We start from the raw sequence: 16,862 nt of genomic DNA on the forward strand, positions 1-16,862 counted from the left end.
GCATGGGCACCACATCGTCCGCGAGTTTTCGTGTGCGGCACTGGCACCAATAGCTACCTTTGGCCCGTCATTCATACCCGGGCCTGTCGACGGCGGCGTACATTTCGCCTGAGCAAATTGTAGACAATGTTCCCATTTAGAACTCCACATAACACTAGTCTAAGAAACGGACTAGGCTCGTCCGTCCGAACAGTACGGTCTATGCTTCGCGATCCTCCACCTTCTCCCACTCCACCAATTCAAGCTTGCCAATGAAGTACCGGGTGGCTTCCTCACCATTGACTAAGAGTGGATAACGGTACACTGGCGGCTCCGTGCCAACTAGCTCAATCCAAGCAGGCATACCAATGTACTCTTTGGTTCTGTAGTGACACGCATCGCACCGGAACCGGTAGGTGTCGTGAGTTTTATGTTTGCGGGGCCGCACGTCTGCAGAACATCCCGAACACTCGATATTCGGGCATTGGAACATGATGCCCCATGCACGACCCATGTTACCCCGCACATATGCATGCTGCTGGATCTTGCCCACCAGGTCATGATATGTGAGGTGCACACCCACCGTCTTGAGACAGTTGGAGTCGGCACCGAAAGCTTGAACAACTGCATCGAGGATTTGCTTGTGCTTCAGATACAAAGCACAAATGCACGTCAGCAGAGGGATGCCGACCATGGGTGGCACGACACCACTTGCAACAAAACCAACGATGAAGTTGAAGCGCTTTCTGCACGATGCGATGAGTAGATTCACCAGAGCATGATTAGTGATACGTACTCATAGACCAGTTGCTTTAAAACCTGTTCATGCTTTGATTGGTGACAGTAAAACCACACGCGACGAGTACAAGCCCACGCAGCCCTGACATCCGAGGCAAGTCATTGTAGATATCACTGAGCAGCATGCTCGCCACCTGCATGACGTGAGTCAACTGGACTGGTGCACACAGCATGGAACGAAACACACTTCACGTGCACTTGCTACCAAGGACTTCTGCTGTTTATTCCGGCGATAAGAGAGGTGGCCTGTTAGGGGGTCACTGTGTGCTTCGATGACCAGCAGCATTGCAGGATTAAGACACTCTTGGCTCTTCAACCACTCTCGCGCCTGCTTAGTCGACGTTGCCAGGCGGCGGCCAGTACCCTCTACTGTAAGATGGACATCGACGTGGTTGATCTAGTACAGAAATTACGGTGGGCCACACGAGACGCAGCCAGAACATGGACATACCAGGTAGGGCACCAAATCATACTCCGCGTGCATTTGGGTGGAGAGGAGAGGGCCGAAGTAGCCCGGACGATCGAAGAACGCGGTAACGAGCAAGACCGGGTTCACCGAGACAGCAGGGTTTATGAGATGCTTCACGATGTCTGACGCAATGTACTGTGCCATGAGATGATTAAGTACATAGCACAATCATAGGACGTTATTGACCTACTTACATTCCACCGCCGTCCGCTGCGTTGCATGCAAACCGGGCACACAAAGGCACTAGGGTCAAAAGCTACATCAGCTTTTGGCTGAATGCAGTCTCCGTCCTGCCCATAACATGCCATGGCACCACACGACGTGCAAGTAAGCATCACCCCATGATCCATGCCTGGCGGTTCGCGACAGTATACACAAACCTACATCAATAGCCTTGAGACAACTGCAACGACCTAAACGAAGGATGATGTAATATGTTATACATACGAAGACATCAAGATTCTCCTCGATTTCATCGGCCTCTACGTGGAGGAATTAGTGCACTGTGTCACCAGTATCATTGCTATTAGACGTAAGTACCTGCGAGGCTTAAAAACACCTCTGTAGCCCCGGACTTGTTAACGGCCTGTTTCCTAGAAGAAATTATACACAGCGGCTGCAAAGGTGGCTCGTTGGTGACGCTGGAGATGGCCTGCATAGCAATCGCGCGACGAGGAGAGCTATGAATTTGAGCTGCACAGTCGGCAACTGGCAAGTGGCAAACGTCCGCCCGCGGTACTGACGTTCAGAGCTTATCATGTGACGCAGTGCTGTGGCGCAAATCCCGAAGGACAGCTTGAAGAATTGAACGGTGACTCTGGAGGGCCTACTACTGGGACGCGTCCAAACTTCAACTTAAGCTTTGAGGTCTCTGGTCTGCCTCTGTCTGTCCCTCCGAGTCTCGCTGTGCTTCCCGGGATAGCTGTCCTCACATTCCCGTTGTGTGACCAGAGGCAGAAGGCCAGTCTCTATACACCACTTCTATGCTTCGTGTGCGTTATGCTCCCCTGAAGCCTCTCCGACATCTCAATTTGATTACTACACACCGTACTGTGTCTGTCGCAACACAAAGTCACGCGAGTAACACAAACGTGGGGAGCGATGGCGGAGATGAGAGCGCACCCATAGCATCAGGATCGTCGGGCAGTTCTCCCGTGCGTATGCCACACCATAGTTTCTGACAGAGGTATTGATCCATGCCACCCTGCCTTTGCTCAGGAAATACCGAACTCCTGGTCATCACGCCGAGGATGAGCCACGTGTCGAATTCAAGGACGACCCTTCTGAAGACCGTGACACCAGCTATGGCCCTCTGCATGTTAAACTGCCCGCCCCGTCGGTTGAGCCTACCAAGAGGACACTATCCAATAAACTGCGCCGCCGTCAAAAGGTGAAGGAGGCCCGCGGCCCTGTTCCAAGATTAGTTCCGCATGCTCGTGCAAAGGGCACTCCCCGAAAACAGGGACATCGAGTGCATGGCTTACTTTCTCCATTCGACGCCATCAAACTTCAAGGTATATTGTGTCTACCTCCGCGTTTCTGCGTCGTATCGTCGCTCATGTATCAATCAAGATGTGCCCGTTCCAGAGCGAAAGGAGTATTTACAGCCCCCGATTCTGCAGCACGGCCTTGCGCGAGTCCTCACTAAGTGATTTCCGCCCTATTGCTGCAGCTTTCTTTATGAATTTTCAATCATATGGCAGCCCTGGTGTGCACTGGCTTACCGAGCCTCGTACGAAGGTGGACAACTTTCCGAGCTACCTCAAAGAAATGCCAAGTACCTCGGAATTCGCCTTCGAACGACTGAAAGGTTTCGTACCTAGCTCTCGTGACAATGTATGAGCTATCCAGATATAAGCTCGTAGTCCCATGTTGCTGACCGCATGCCTTTCATCTAGGACTTACTGAGTTTGGCGAAGAAGCACAACTGCCGTTTCGCCGGATCCACTTCCTCGTTGACTGGAATGCTCAGCCAGATATACCTATTGCTCTGCGAAAACAAGCCCGTTGATTTGTCATCGCTCAGTGCTCATTACCAGCGTGAGGTGGGCAAAGTTGGCCCTCTCTACAATCATGTACTTACTAGATGTCCTGGCTACAGGCCAATACATTCACGCCTGGACAACGAATGCCGATCTCCGTCTCTCTTCGATATAAAAATGGTGTTTATGCAACTGACTCCGATGCCGATCACCTAGCCCAGTTGGGTTCGACAGAAACCATTTTGAGCCAGTTGGTGAGCTAAGGCTTCTGGAACCTGAATGCGAAATGTACTGAATGCGCACATTTCTAGGGTCTTGTGATGGAGAGATTCTTCACAGTGCGGCTCAGGAACTTCAAGAGACATTTCATGAAACAAGCCCGACACCCTTGATCAAGCGCTCTCAAGAAGAGGTATATCGTTATGCGATTGTATGTGCGGTCCACTCTGCGATCTCTACTTCCCAATGCTCAATCTCATACGCCTATTCCAGCATAACAATTTCATGATGCGCGCACAGCTGGATTGTTATTCCCCGGTCCTTCCCGGTACTGGCGTCTTTGACATCAAGACCCGTGCAGCGGTGCCCATCCGCTACGACCTCGAGAGGTACAGGGTAAATTCAGACCAGCATATAGAGACATAGTACTTGGTCTCACACGAAGGTATAGGACAACAGCGACTACCAGATCAGAAGTATCCAAGGCTCATGGATGAGCTTCGAGAAGGAGTACTACGACCTGATTCGTTCTGCCTTCCTGAAGTACAGGTACGTCTGCAAGGCGCTCCGCCAGGCTCAACGCGCTAACCTGCCTGTAGCTTCCAGGCCCGGATAGGTGCAATGGATGGTGTCTTCGTCGCCTACCACAACATACGGGAGATCTTTGGGTTCCAATACATCCCGCTCGAAGAGATGGACATGCGACTCTTCGGCCACACCCATGGCGACCGCGTGTTTTCGAAATGCGTCGGCCTCCTGGAGATTCTGTTCACAGAGATCGTCACCCATTTCCCTAACAAGGTCCGTGTCGTGCGTCTCGTCTCATGACCGAGGAGACTTACGAGAAGCTGGGCAGAGCGTGAACTGCACCTGGGAGACGGTCTCCGACGCCAGCGTCATGCGCATCTGGATCGAGCCCGCGGAGTGGAAGAAGGGCGGCGAGAAGCCCGTCGTGCAGCTCGACGTCCGAGTGCAGCACTACCTGGGCGGCACCAAGATCAGCGGCGCCGAGGCCGTCGCCTCGAAACGAGGTGGCTGTAAGCCGTTTGCCCTCCGCTCATTCGAACCACTGCTCACCGGACGCCTCCAGGGACTGTTTCGTACTCGGTCAGAAAAAGCACCCTCCCTCAGGAGCAAATCCTCAAGCTGCGCCGCGCTGCGTTTGACACGCAGCTCAGCCTGTTCAAGTTCAACCTCAGTATCACCGAGCGCTTGGAGCGACGTGAGGACATTGACCTCAGTCATCTCGACCCTTTGGCGTCCGTGCCCAAGGTAGACGCGCTTGCTGGTGCAGAAGTCAAGGTGGGACCGGGCAGTGGCACCCAGCGGCGCGCAGAAAGCGTACCCGATGAATCATCGTCATGACATCCTGGTTCATTCGCCGTCAGTGGCACACTAGAATCCGAGCACATAGGACTTTCCTAGATACAGGCCATATCCACTGATCATAGAGGCTCAGCACAACCGCCAGGGTAGCACACCACTTCTCCTATTAGCACATAATACATGTAATGCATTCTCGCATGCGAATGTACACGAAACAGCCACCACAAACTCAATAATCTACGCCTGAATATATTCTAAGGACACACAATGCCTACGTCTTCTGAGTCCGCCCACTGTCCGCCGTATCCTACTTGTGATACAAACCTTCACACAGCTACGTGGTAGCCATTCACAGTCTAATTGCCAGCAACCTTCCGGCCAAGCGCGTCCTCCACTCCCTCCGCCTCCGTATCAGGGTCGTCGTCTGCTTCCGGGTGCGGGGGAGTATCCTTCGCGTTTTCCTCCTCTCGTTGCATCTGATCACGCATGTCGGCGACATCCTGATCGACCTTTGGCGCCATTCGGTCGACGCCGGCGGCCTGGGCGAGTGACACGCGGGCACGGTGGGGAGCGAGGTGGGCAGAGCGGCGAGGAGGACGCTTCAGTCTCCTACGCGCGACCATGACGGGTACTGAGCATTTCTGTGGCAACGTAGTGAGAAACCAGTGTGGCGACGTTGTACATGGTGCTTACCTGAACGAGGTAGTGGGATGTAGACCCGAGCAGAATTCTACGAGGGCGATGAGAACCACTGCGTGTGGGCGACGGAGCCAGCTTACCCTTTCAGATGGCCCAGACCGCGAGAACCAACGATCACATCGCGGGCTCGACGTAGTCCACAATATCTGCATGCCATGCACGTTCACATCTTCTTTGACATCTGTGAACGAAATAGCGCACTCACCCAAAATCATGTGCCTCCGGTTCTTCGCGTGCCACGCTTGACATGACACTGTGACATGAAGTCGTGTGCGCTGAAGGAGGCTGACGGTTTGTCGGACGAGGATGTACGCCAACGCTTGACGCTGCGGAGGATAACGTCAGGGGTACTAGCAAAAGAAGCCTACCGGTACGCACCTCTTGCTGAGCGCGCAGCTTGGCTGCACGGTCAGCCTGGTTGGGGACCGGAGGATCGACTGGGCACACGAGTGTCATGAATGGACAATACACGCTGAACACGGAAGCTTACTTTTGTTCTCGTTCTCAATGACGGTGATAATGAGCCTGTGATTATGTTCAAATCTCGCTGTTACGCATAGGTCAAGGTGAACTCACATCTCATCACCATCCCGCAACACCGTGCCAACCCCCCACTCAAGTGCATATCGACTCTCGTCACTCAGGTCACTCGCGAGGACATACCGCTTGTTCCTCCTGCCCGTCTCCCTGAGCACACGAGCAGGGTCTCCATGAGTGATCGTGATGGTGCATCGGTCGCGTTGGAAACAGGACGGGACGTATCGAGCGGCAGAGGGTCCGGTCGCATGGACTTCCTGCGGCGAGGATTGTGCGCGCTGTGGTTAAGGGTGGAGGGGAAATACGGCTCCGGCGGCACGACGACATTCACGCCCTCCCCAAGCGGGTCGGGCACGTCGACGACGTCCTGATCCGCGAGGTCCCCAGAGATGAGCGCGTTGCGCTCCGTATTTCGCTCAGTGACCGGGTCGAATTGGTCCTTCTCCTCGCCACTCCACTCCTCCTCTGAGTCGTCTTCCTCCTCAGAGTCATCCGCGTCCTCGTCGTCGGACGTCACGCCAAGCGAGAACGCGTTGCGGGGGCGGATCTGGGGCGCTTCCGAGTCTGACTCGGCGTCCGAATACGACAGTGCCTCAACGTTTGGCGAACTGTCGCGCGTGCGGAGGCGCCGCAGCCGGAAGGGCGACTGGCTGCGTGTGCGGCCACGCGCAGCGTCCTGCGCGTCGCCGGTCGTGCCCGAGTACGAGTTCGAACGGAGCCCTACTAGGCCGCTGCTCTTGTCTTGTCTTTCTTCTCGCTACGGCCGCGTTCCTTGTCGTCGCCGCGCGAGAGCGAAAGCGAGGAGAGGCCGCCCATCATTGAGCTGAGCGACATGCGCGAGAACGAGCCGCCCGGCGCCCGCGACGACGTGACGGCCTCTGCAGGCTTTACATTGCCCGCGTCGGACTGTCTTGAGGTGCTTCGGCTGAGTGCATTCTGTGAATCGGGTCTTCCCTAGTCAGCGCGCTCTGGTTCACGGAGTTGCGTTTGGAAACGGGGGTGCCGGGGCGCGATGGCAGGAGAGACGCGATGGATGAGAGGGAGTTGGAGCGTTGGAAAGGCAGCGCCGTGGTGAGCGTGGTGGTCGAGGTCGCGGCGGAAACAGACGCGCCAAGCTGATGTTGGAACAACTGCTCTTGTCCTTCCCTCGGCGTGGGCAGCGCGTCCCGCTCGCGGGCTGCCACGGTGTATTTCCCATCCAACTCCGTCTTCGTGGTGGCCCGTCGGACATGATGGAGGAGGAGAGGAAGATGGAGGATTGGCGAAGCGCTCACCTCGGCGTTGGCTGCTTCTCCAGACAGGGCCTGTGTGTTCAATTAGTCGAGCAAGGTTGATGAGAAGGGCCCACACGGCAATTGACGGAAACGTGGGATGGCTTGGTCGTCGCCAAGATCCCGGGGACAATGAACGATGAAACGAAACTGCGTGCGACGAACTTCGGGACTAGCTAAACACGTACATATTCTGCAGCTCCCAGCAAGTTCCCGCCTTTGCTCTGCGTCGGTGATTTGTGAGAACAAGACGCGTCCGACATGGTCCTGAGCCGGTTTACCTCGATTGCGAATCTGGCTGTCTTTTCTGGTATGCCAAGTTCTCGCAGGCGCTCTATTTGTACTTGCTGAGACGAATTCATTGGCAGCGAGTATGCCGGCGGGAGGGCAGAAGAAAGGTCAGTGGGTGGTGGATGCAGGAGGGGAGATATGGACGTGAAGGCTGTCCGTCGCCCCAATCGGCCGTTCGGAGCAGCGCGACGAGCGTTGCCCATTTGGACCTTGCTTCCGTTTTGCGCCGCCCTCATATCACTCTGCGCGTTCTTGAAGGCGAGTTCTCCGTCAAGAATATCCGTTCTCTTTGTACGACCATAAGTACTTAATGGCCTCTACAGCTAGGCATCGTCTGGCGTGAAAGTCCACTGCCAATGTGCGGCTCGTGTGACTCCGTTCGACGCCTGAGTCGAGCTGGTCTCGCGAATGGCCGATATGCGACTTGAACATGCCAGTGCGTCGAGTGCAACAGTCTCGCTTGTATTTGCACGTCCATCGCGCTCCTTGTACCTGCCCACCACACAAAGAGCGCCTTCATGGCATAAATCCGATAAGTTTGCTATATAATGTGGTGAGTGAAAGCGATCGCAGTACGTTAGTACTGAGAACCGTGTGATGTCTCGCGCGGTAGGTACAAATGTTCAGGTCAATCAAGCTAGACCAGACCACTCATGACCGAAAGCTGCCTCAGCAAGAATCGTTGTCAAGTCTAGGCCATTTGACCTTTCTTGTATACCCTCTAGTAGACGTTGCCACCGACGGCGGCGGCTATCATATGCATTCCATTTGGCCCTTCCCCAGGGAAACAGAACCTTACATGCATACTTAGTTCGCATGCATATGCCATGCAGCTGTGCACAATGCCTGCGTAAGTGATCAAGTAAATATCGGTACAGAGGGTTTCGACGTACTGATAAGTTCGCCTAGCCTGGGCTTGGCTTGAGAATGAAACCATTTACCTTTCTACGTCCTATCAGACGATCAGGACGCCCGATATCTGCAGCCTGCTGACTGATCATGACACGAGACCAGTCCTCGTTTGGCCTTAAAGTCACAGAAACCACTACTATTGTTATGCTCTTCGAGCGTGCCACTCACCTTCACCAGCTCAGGCTGTACATACGTGGCCGGTTTCTGAGGCGAGGTAGGTCACATAACAGCCGTGCGGTGCTCCGCGATCAGTATTAACCGTTCTGTTCAACGCTCTCACGACATGTAGCTCATCTGTCCTCGGATGATTAGCCCAGATCTTAGTAGGCGGCCACAATCGAGTTCATCACAGAAGCACGACCCACGGTGATTGAGTACTAATCCAGTACATAGTTCACAACCGCCAGCGACAGGTAACCACTCAGACTCCTCTGACCAACAACAATGGTTACTGACATCCCTGTTCCTCATAGTGCCGGCTCTGCAAGCGCAAACTTTGAGCCACAATGCCATTCGTTGACATCCCACCGGAGCTCATATATCATATCCTCGAACAGGCCTATTACGCGCGGGTCGATAGCGTCGACCGGAAGACTGTACACAATTGCTGCTACGTCTCGAGAGCCTGGGTGAGGCCTGCCCAGCAGCTTCTTTCCATTCCGTTAGCCTCACCGGCTTTCGCAAGGCCGAGCTTCAAAAGAGCTGCCATTCATCGGCATCTTCTCTCTGGGCACGCTGCCTCCGGAGTCAGCATGCGTCTGGGGGCGTACGTCCGCAACCTCGACTTCATGCTCGACGTCAACAGCACGCAAATGGCGGGGCCTTACATGCACGTCTGGCGCCCGTCCACGTTGGTGGCATTGCTGTACCAATTCCCGCGCCTCTACCGGCTCTCCCTCTTCGTCATGGAGAAGGGCTCGATCTCGACGAAATACATCCAACAGCTCCAAGCGCTCGTAGCTACGCCTGGACGTCAGCCCCTGCGAGCGCTCTCGCTGGAGGGCCAGAGCGACGCCCCAGCAGTACTGTACCAGCTCCTGGACGTGTTCCCTACTGTCCGGTTCCTCCGCCTGGCGAGGTACCCCGGGCCCCGGCCCCCTCCGGCGTTGCGCCCGTTAAGCTATACGAGCTCTCTCTGCGCTACCTGCCCGCCCTCGAAGCCCTACGCTGGCTCCTCTCGTCCTCTCGCGCCACACTCCAAATCCTGGACTTACACGTCCCCGTCCTGAACGACGACTACCTCGCCCTGTTCATAGAGTACGCTCCGCGGCTGAGTTCGCTACGGTTGCACATCGGGCGCCCGGAGATGGACGCGCTCGTCAAGGCGTGCGTCGCCCTGGAGGAGCTCGTCCTCTACCAATCGCTCAACTGGCCCTCCGAGCTCCCGGCGTCCCTCGAGCATCTGTGCATCGACGAGCTCGCGGACACGACGCTGACCAGCCTCGACACGCTGCCCGAGCTCCGCACGCTGACGTGCACGGCGGCGCACGTCTCGCACCACCACGACTTCCACCATCTCGTCAGGAAGTGCGACAGACGGCGCATCGAGCTGTGTTTCGGCAAGTTCGACGTGAGCGCACACGCAGCTTCGCGGGTACTAACGCCGGCCGGGATCTCGGCCACCTAAGGAGCCTAGGGTCGATGCGGGCCTATGGGTCCTTCTCTACTTCAATTGTTTAGGGTGAGCATCTGGGACTCTGTAAGAACATCCTATGTACACGGAAAATTTGTCAAAAAATATCGTTCACTGGGTTGGAGGTAGTCAACATCTCGTGCACCGAGAATCATGGGAACTAGATTGACTACTCTGAAGTTAGCCATGCAGTCCGAGTCAGAGCTGTGTACATCGTGCCCGCACAAGCAAGGAACAACCCCCCATAAAATGCCGAAACAGTTTGCCAATCCCCTTCTGATACCTGATGCTTGAAAAGCGTGGCGGAGTCTACACGTATCACGGCGTTTGTACCGACAGTTTCGCAAATCACACTCTAGTGTGCCAAGATCAATCGTCCGTGTTTATATCCTCACCTGTCTCTTTACATACAATCTTGCATGGTATCCTACAATGCTTCGCTATGCTACAATTACTGATCAAGCGGTCTCGTCCATTTTCACAATCTCTTCTACCGGCTTATCGAGCGCAGTGTGCTTGTTACGCCTGTCGGACAGGAATGCATCTATGCGTTGCTTAAGCTCCAGATCTACATGACAATCGATTAATTAGTACACCACAAAGTAGAAACGAGTATATGACTCACTTGAAATGACGTCCTCTAAGACAAGAGGCACTCGGTTGAAAGGATCCTTGGCGTCGGACAGTAAGTGTGACTTGATGGTCGAACGATCGACGACCACCCGAGATGACGGCAGCGTAACGGGATCGCGCATGACGGTGTACATCAATGGGTCTGGTGGGACCTGCTGAGGACATATATCGAGACGCATCAACAAGGCGACCACTCACCCAAGAACTCCTCCGGGACTTCTCCCAGATCCTCTTCTGCCTCTAGTGTGGCCTTCTTCTCCTCGACTTTGACGACGAACATGAGCAGCTTCTCGATCTCCGTGTCGCTCTTGAGCACACGCCTCTTGGCGATACCCGCCGTGCGCTCGAAGAGCTCCTTCCGGTAGCTACGTCCGTCCGCCGCTACAGCCCTCACGAACTCGCCCTGGTCACTGAGGTTGAGGTACACGTCGATGATATCGCTGAGGAGCTGCTTCGGGTTGAACTTGTACTTCTCTGGGTTCTTGACGACCAAGTTCTGACATCTCGGACCGGCGAGAGCGTCGAGGTTATAATCAAGCATGGCCGCGAGACGGTCGACAATCTCAGGGACCATGAACGGCTCCTTGACCTCTCCCGTGAACGCCTTCAGCATCTCGACTGTCGACCTGCCCAGCTGCACGTAGCCGGACGTATGCCGTTCAAGCGTACGAAGCGCACTCTCCCGCTCGCGGCGGTGCTGCGCGGGCTGTGCGTTGAAGGTCTCTGTGTCCTCCATTTCCGTCTGGATCTCATGGATCTTAGCCAGATCGCTCAGCGACTCGTCCATGAGGTACGTCACGTCGTTGATCATGAGGTTGACGAAGCGCACGAACTTCTCCATGTTCGTGCGTGTTTCCTTTTTCAAGGCCTCGCGGTGTGTTGGGTTGTTCCAGATGGCTTTGAAGAGGTAAGCAATGTTCCGCCTGATTATGATGCCGTTAAGGCTCAGAAACGCCACCCTGGAGTAATGTAACGCACCTCGAGTCTGACGAAGCAAGATGGTCAGTATTTTGCTTCAATCATCATGGACGGCACTCACTAAATTTGTCGTAGAACTGCGAGCTTGCGCCGGTTTGCTCGACCTCTGGAAAGTCATTAGCCTGATATGATCACCGACTTACAGACGATGCTCACCAATATAGAAATTGGTCAGCGCAGGAACGAGATACTTGAGCGCCATAGGATGGGTGTTCATTGTCATGGCAAGTACGCTTCGCTGATTGCCCCAGTTGAGCGTAGCATAAAAGAGAGCCTGCGAACTTCTTAGCCTCATGAAAACAAATCACCCGCAGAGATGATACGCACCTCCACCAGCTTGGACTTCAAGAACGGATTTTTGATGTACCACGTTGATGTCAAGAATGTCAACGCCCATATCAAGAGTTCGTTCTTGCCAGACAGCTCTAGGCTATCGGGGCTCTGCCGAACAACGAACAGATGGTAATCCACAATGTCTTCGATGATGTACTCCGGCAGCACTCTAAACGACTCCGGCACCTCCCGCGGCAAAGGCAGCCTACAAGAAAGACGTCAAGCTGAGCTTATCAAGCACAATGCTGAACACGCACTCTACAGGAGGGTTCGGATGTGTGTGCCTCGGGTCAACATGCCGAATGAGCCATGTTGAAACGAAGTTCGTGAAGCTGATCGAACGGAAGACCAACTCCGGATCTGACAGTTGTACTGTATATGCGAGCTGCGAGGCCATGACCTTGTCCATCTCAGTCTTGACAGCATTGAGGCTATGCTCGACGCGAGCTTGAAGAGGACTCTGGAGTGCTCGTCAGTTCAACGTCCAGGATTTGTGCATAAGAGCTTACTCCTCGCCAGCTCCCATCTCCTTCGAGCATCTCCAAGTGCCGGTTCATCTCGTCGTACTGCCTCGCCAAGTCCTCAAATGTAGATATCGTCTTCTGGTACCCGTAGTGATTAACCGCAAGGGTGAGGTAAAAGATATCTGAGATGAAGGTCGGCGGAGTCGCAGTAGCCTCGTTCTTCTGTCGCCACTGCTCCGACTCCTCGCTCGCAGCGTTGATACGAGTCTCTTCTTTCAGATCAATGCGAGACGAATGCGCGTAGTATGCTGTATCGATGCGGTCGATCTTCTTATCATCAGTTTCTCGACCACGAGCGGATTCGAACGAGCTCACCTTGGTGTAATTCGCGTCCATGAACGGGTCACAGAAGCGTAGCATGATGGCCTGCAGATTGACCATGAAGCAGTCGGATGCAACAGTATCTGGATCAACCTAAGCCACATATACGTACGTCAGGTCCGGGACGTTGTTGAGTACACCCACAAGGACCCACCTGCATTCCAGCTCGCCTCACGTTCAATGCAACGACTCGCGCAAAGTACTGCAGCACAGCTTCTCGTGAATCGGGAGATGCACGAACGAGCGCGTTGAATATGTTGAATAGAGAAGACTGCAGACTCTTCAGAGTTCCTCTCAGACTGGCAGTTGAGGACGCGATGTCAGCCTGCGACCGGTCTTTCGACTTCGAGTAGTACGTGTTCGCGATGGTCGGCTGGGGAATATTCAGCCTCATTCCCTGCTCCGGCCTTCAAACTTCACTTACCCATTCTTTGTCGAACACACCCAACCGAAGGAGCGGGCCCAACAGACTGACTCGCTCAAACGTCGGCGGCGTCGCCTCCGGGTTCCAGAACTGCAGCCGCGTGATCATGACCGCGATGCTCTTGATATTCACTAGAGCCTCTAGCCCGCTGATGACCGCGCGCCAGCTGCCGTCGCCGCCCCCGAGGCCCTCCGGCCGGAATAGCGACTCATGGAAGCAGAGCTGGTTGACGACAGGCTCCAAAACACCGTCAATCTCGTTGTCGGGTTCGAAGCGTTTGACTAGGTCTTGAAGGAAAGGATCGACTTCCGATGGGCCGAGCGTGTCAGTGGAGGTAGCGGAAGAGGAGAGAAGGGGGCCGCTGAGTGCAGAGAGGGAGAGGAGCGGTGCGACAAGCTCTGACGGGCCAAGCGGTTTACTGTCAACAGCGTAGATGAGTGCCTGTTTGTTGCCACTTCTGCGGCAACATACCCAGTTGGTTGGGGGAACATTTCCGGCTCTTGCAACGTCAAGCCGGCGTAGCTGATGATCAAATCGCGCAACTTCTCAAGAATGTCGATGACTTGTTGCGATTGCACTGGAGTGTAATTCTGTTCGGAAGTGAGAATTGGTATAGGCGGAGCACAGACGTGACTGTCTACCTTCTTCAGGAAAGCAGATCGGCTGGCATTCAAGCGCTTCCAGCAGCCGACAAGGTACTCGAAGACCGTCTGTTGGGGTGGGAGAGAAGCGATGACTGCAAGATACTCCAGGTCGTCCCTACATTCTCTCAGCGCGCGGGTTTGCTTAGAGATTCATTTTACTTACGACATGGACTGCGGGTCCAGTTCCAGGCGCGATATAAGCAGACGGTCTACGATGTCTCCACTTAGGCGGATGGGTTGTTGCATGCCTGTCGAGTCAACCCATGAGCATGACTCGCCAGTAACACGTCCGCTACGATCACACCTTCAGACTCGAGCTCTGCAGCGAGATGCTTCAGCCACACGACCTCCCACCCACTCTGCTCCGCGACATCTTTCTGCACAGCCAGTCAGGTAACGTCCTCCCGTCTAAGAACCATCACACATACCCGTAGCGTCACGTTGAACACCCGGGCCACGGTCTCATCCTCCCAGGCTGGGAGATCGAGGTGCGCCGGTGCGGCCTGCGGTCGCTTCTTTGGTGCCACTTGCGCAGGGGCAGCCTCTGCAGGCCGCTTCGGTGCGGACTGTTGCACCGGTCGAGGCTTGGGAGGTGCGAGCGCAGGAGGAAGCGTCGACGGCGGCGGGGTGGTCGATGTAGATGCCGCGGGCGAAGGGCTCGCTGACTGAAGCTTCGCCAATCGCTTCAAGCGAATCTGTAGGGGAACCGTCAGTACAATATTCTTCCATAGCCTGTATGATATTCTCGTACACGGTCAGCGTCGTCTTGCGGGTTGGTCATGGCTTGTGGTGGTTGTGGTCAATGTCCACGATGCTCGAAGCCCTCGACGTACGAGTTCAGCTGGAGAGCGCCCAAGACACGCCGAGCACGTGGCGGATATTCCACCTTTTCTGCCCCACGCACCTCGACTTCCCGCCACCACCACAGTCTCGAGCTCTGCTTACGCTCTTGGGTTCGGTCTTGACGTGGACGGCATGTTCCTCTTCTCGCGGGTGCTATCGACAGCACGCCTGTTCTCGACGTCCGCCGCCGCGGCGTACCCCAAGCTCAAGAGCCATTCCGGAGCGAAGAAACGGTGGCGGTCAATTGCGTCGGGCATCTTCAAGCGCGTACGTCGCGCGTCGCACGAGCTCGGGGTGTTATGCTGATTCCATTGCTTGATTGCGGCACCCTTCAGGGCCATGCAGGGCACAAACATTTGAACGTGAACAAGAGCATGGCGCGGAAGAACCGCCTGGCGCAAACCGCCTACTCGCACGACTCACAAACAGTCCGGCTGAAGAAGCTCCTGCCCTACGGCTCCCCATAGGATCGTTGTGAATGAGATTGGGTACAGGTTTAGACATAGGCTCATACAGTGCGTTGTCCCCGTCCCTGGTATCCTCCTGGCTAATTCTACAAAGCTAGCGCTATACTCTTGTAATTGTACGCATACCCACAAAACCCTGCTTCGTCGTCGTCGTCGTCGGTCACTTGTTCCGGATATTGATGTTCGTCTCGTCATAAGCGTTGCTCGCAGCCCGCCCCTCTTCGACAGGGACGCTCCCGCCACCGCCGAAGAACGCACGGATACTCTGCTGGTTGGGGTCGTACTCCGAGCTCCCAATGCCGCCCTTCTGGCGAGTCTGGCGATTGTCTTCAGCCGACAGGTTACAGTCACAATAGATGTAAAACCGCTCACCACACTGTCTAAGTGTTCATGCCGATTGAAGTCTGTTACTTTGATTTCGAGTGGAGGAGGCCGGTTATCCGGGAAGTCCATCGGCACACCCTCCATTGCGCCCTGGATGCGCGTCACGTTGCGGGTCCGGCACACAGAGAACCCACTTGCCTTGACGTTCACCGTGACCCTCGTCCAAGCTGTGTTCAGAAGACCCTTGTATCGGTGGCCCGGATGTACCCCACTCTCGTCTTTGACGAGCAGTGCCGGGATAAGCTCGCTTATGCAGAGTCCATGGCTCACAATAGCGATGTGGAGGCCCTTGTCTCCCGCCCTTGCCGCCTGCCAGATGTAGGACATCAACAACTCGTCGACAGCCTTCTTTGCGCGCGCAGCGAGGTCGTCCAGACTTTCGCCCTCCGGGAACTTTTGTGAGCGGGACTGTAGCACCGGGTAAAGGCCGCGCGCGAAGTGCTCCTCCAAGGTGAGGCCCTGTTCCATGTGCATGATCCATGGCTTGCCTTCGGCGACTCCCCAGTGCTGCTCGCGTAGGAGGGGAGACGTCGTGAGAGGTGGCTGCTCGGTCTGCGCGTCTCGGACTGCCTGAGCGGTCCACAGTGCACGCTTGAGGGGGGAAGCGTGAATAGCCAGGAAGTGTGTCTTCGCGAATGACTTTCCCAGTGCCTTGGCTTGCTGTGATACTCCGCTGGTCAGCCCACCCCGTTGTCGATATTGTAGACGGAGCTCACGTTCATGCCTGCATGCAACGTTCAAGCTTCAAAATCAGCTTACCGACATAGCCAAGCCACCGGAACTCACCATGGTTAGAGAGCGGTGCGTCCTTCCAACCTGCCCATGCGCTTGTCTGTGTTTGTCGCATGTACATCACACCCTACGCGCATATCATGCATGAAAGTGTACGTACCAGGTTGTCCGTCGATTCGCCATGCCTGATCTGTGCGAAATTGCGTGTGTATAAGTACTAACGTCAAGGGCCTGCGGCGAGCTGAACACTTACGAAAGTGAAGGTAACGGTGGGTGTCGAGGACATGGTGGTTCAATGGAAAGGCTACCTGAGCCTGGCCTGCATGCGCGCACCGCATGGGCAGGAACTGGACCCATTTGGACTCTTCCGCGATCTCGCATGCGGTGGCAATATTGACTGGGTCGTGGGCGCTGTACGCTCGCCGCTCGGCGCAGGCACTGCACCCGTGACTATAGTCGACTG

At 55.3% G+C, this 16,862-nt stretch overlaps 7 protein-coding genes across 7 annotated transcripts; 3 read left to right on the forward strand and 4 right to left on the reverse strand.

Annotated features, from left to right (window-relative positions):
• Positions 1-115: 115 nt before the first annotated feature.
• On the reverse strand, positions 116-1,951 carry B0H18DRAFT_973526 (uncharacterized protein). The gene is made up of 8 exons (XM_048043936.1): positions 1,787-1,951; positions 1,694-1,728; positions 1,441-1,626; positions 1,229-1,381; positions 965-1,174; positions 840-911; positions 776-807; positions 116-725 (listed from the first exon to the last, which is right to left on the reverse strand). Exons 1-8 carry the CDS (start codon positions 1,902-1,904, stop codon positions 200-202), a joined length of 1,332 nt encoding a protein of 443 aa, XP_047899719.1. The 5' UTR covers positions 1,905-1,951; the 3' UTR covers positions 116-199.
• A 106-nt stretch (positions 1,952-2,057) lies between these two features.
• B0H18DRAFT_973532 (mitochondrial protein Pet127-domain-containing protein) lies at positions 2,058-4,866 on the forward strand. Its single transcript, XM_048043937.1, has 13 exons — positions 2,058-2,384; positions 2,465-2,760; positions 2,819-2,894; positions 2,950-3,082; positions 3,145-3,291; positions 3,348-3,482; positions 3,540-3,566; positions 3,590-3,658; positions 3,721-3,843; positions 3,899-3,996; positions 4,047-4,248; positions 4,304-4,484; positions 4,538-4,866. The coding sequence occupies exons 1-13, from the start codon at positions 2,230-2,232 to the stop codon at positions 4,810-4,812; spliced, it is 1,917 nt and encodes a 638-aa protein (XP_047899720.1). The 5' UTR covers positions 2,058-2,229; the 3' UTR covers positions 4,813-4,866.
• Positions 4,867-4,949: 83 nt separating this feature from the next.
• B0H18DRAFT_973543 (uncharacterized protein) lies at positions 4,950-7,735 on the reverse strand. Its single transcript, XM_048043938.1, has 12 exons — positions 7,562-7,735; positions 7,213-7,504; positions 6,987-7,186; positions 6,842-6,963; positions 6,226-6,755; positions 6,049-6,178; positions 5,963-5,997; positions 5,851-5,909; positions 5,678-5,798; positions 5,553-5,598; positions 5,467-5,503; positions 4,950-5,414 (listed from the first exon to the last, which is right to left on the reverse strand). The coding sequence occupies exons 2-12, from the start codon at positions 7,238-7,240 to the stop codon at positions 5,130-5,132; spliced, it is 1,593 nt and encodes a 530-aa protein (XP_047899721.1). The 5' UTR covers positions 7,241-7,504; positions 7,562-7,735; the 3' UTR covers positions 4,950-5,129.
• A 1,254-nt stretch (positions 7,736-8,989) lies between these two features.
• On the forward strand, positions 8,990-10,110 carry B0H18DRAFT_1113761 (uncharacterized protein; the record flags this gene model as incomplete). Its single annotated transcript, XM_048033007.1, has 2 exons — positions 8,990-9,505; positions 9,562-10,110. 2 exons carry the CDS (start codon positions 8,990-8,992, stop codon positions 10,108-10,110), a joined length of 1,065 nt encoding a protein of 354 aa, XP_047899722.1.
• Positions 10,111-10,574: 464 nt separating this feature from the next.
• On the reverse strand, positions 10,575-14,754 carry B0H18DRAFT_1113762 (ubiquitin elongating factor core-domain-containing protein; the record flags this gene model as incomplete). Its single annotated transcript, XM_048033008.1, has 18 exons — positions 10,575-10,684; positions 10,742-10,891; positions 10,948-11,672; positions 11,728-11,734; positions 11,789-11,833; positions 11,884-12,001; positions 12,055-12,265; positions 12,318-12,520; positions 12,570-12,851; positions 12,900-12,998; positions 13,060-13,278; positions 13,330-13,747; positions 13,801-13,919; positions 13,971-14,088; positions 14,137-14,221; positions 14,278-14,350; positions 14,402-14,668; positions 14,725-14,754. 18 exons carry the CDS (start codon positions 14,752-14,754, stop codon positions 10,575-10,577), a joined length of 3,279 nt encoding a protein of 1,092 aa, XP_047899723.1.
• A 194-nt stretch (positions 14,755-14,948) lies between these two features.
• B0H18DRAFT_1081987 (uncharacterized protein) lies at positions 14,949-15,283 on the forward strand (the record flags this gene model as incomplete). The annotated part of the gene is made up of 2 exons (XM_048031467.1): positions 14,949-15,083; positions 15,152-15,283. 2 exons carry the CDS (start codon positions 14,949-14,951, stop codon positions 15,281-15,283), a joined length of 267 nt encoding a protein of 88 aa, XP_047899724.1.
• B0H18DRAFT_321290 (phosphoglycerate mutase-like protein) lies at positions 15,138-16,802 on the reverse strand. Its single transcript, XM_048037559.1, has 7 exons — positions 16,653-16,802; positions 16,560-16,589; positions 16,454-16,499; positions 16,384-16,391; positions 15,806-16,327; positions 15,656-15,757; positions 15,138-15,599 (listed from the first exon to the last, which is right to left on the reverse strand). Exons 1-7 carry the CDS (start codon positions 16,683-16,685, stop codon positions 15,444-15,446), a joined length of 897 nt encoding a protein of 298 aa, XP_047899725.1. The 5' UTR covers positions 16,686-16,802; the 3' UTR covers positions 15,138-15,443.
• Between the last annotated feature and the right edge of the window lie 60 nt (positions 16,803-16,862).

The sequence above is a fragment of the Fomitopsis serialis genome (genome assembly GCF_022376445.1).
Source record: "Fomitopsis serialis strain Sig1Antser10 chromosome Unknown B0H18scaffold_3, whole genome shotgun sequence".
NCBI classification, from domain to species: domain Eukaryota; kingdom Fungi; phylum Basidiomycota; class Agaricomycetes; order Polyporales; family Fomitopsidaceae; genus Fomitopsis; species Fomitopsis serialis.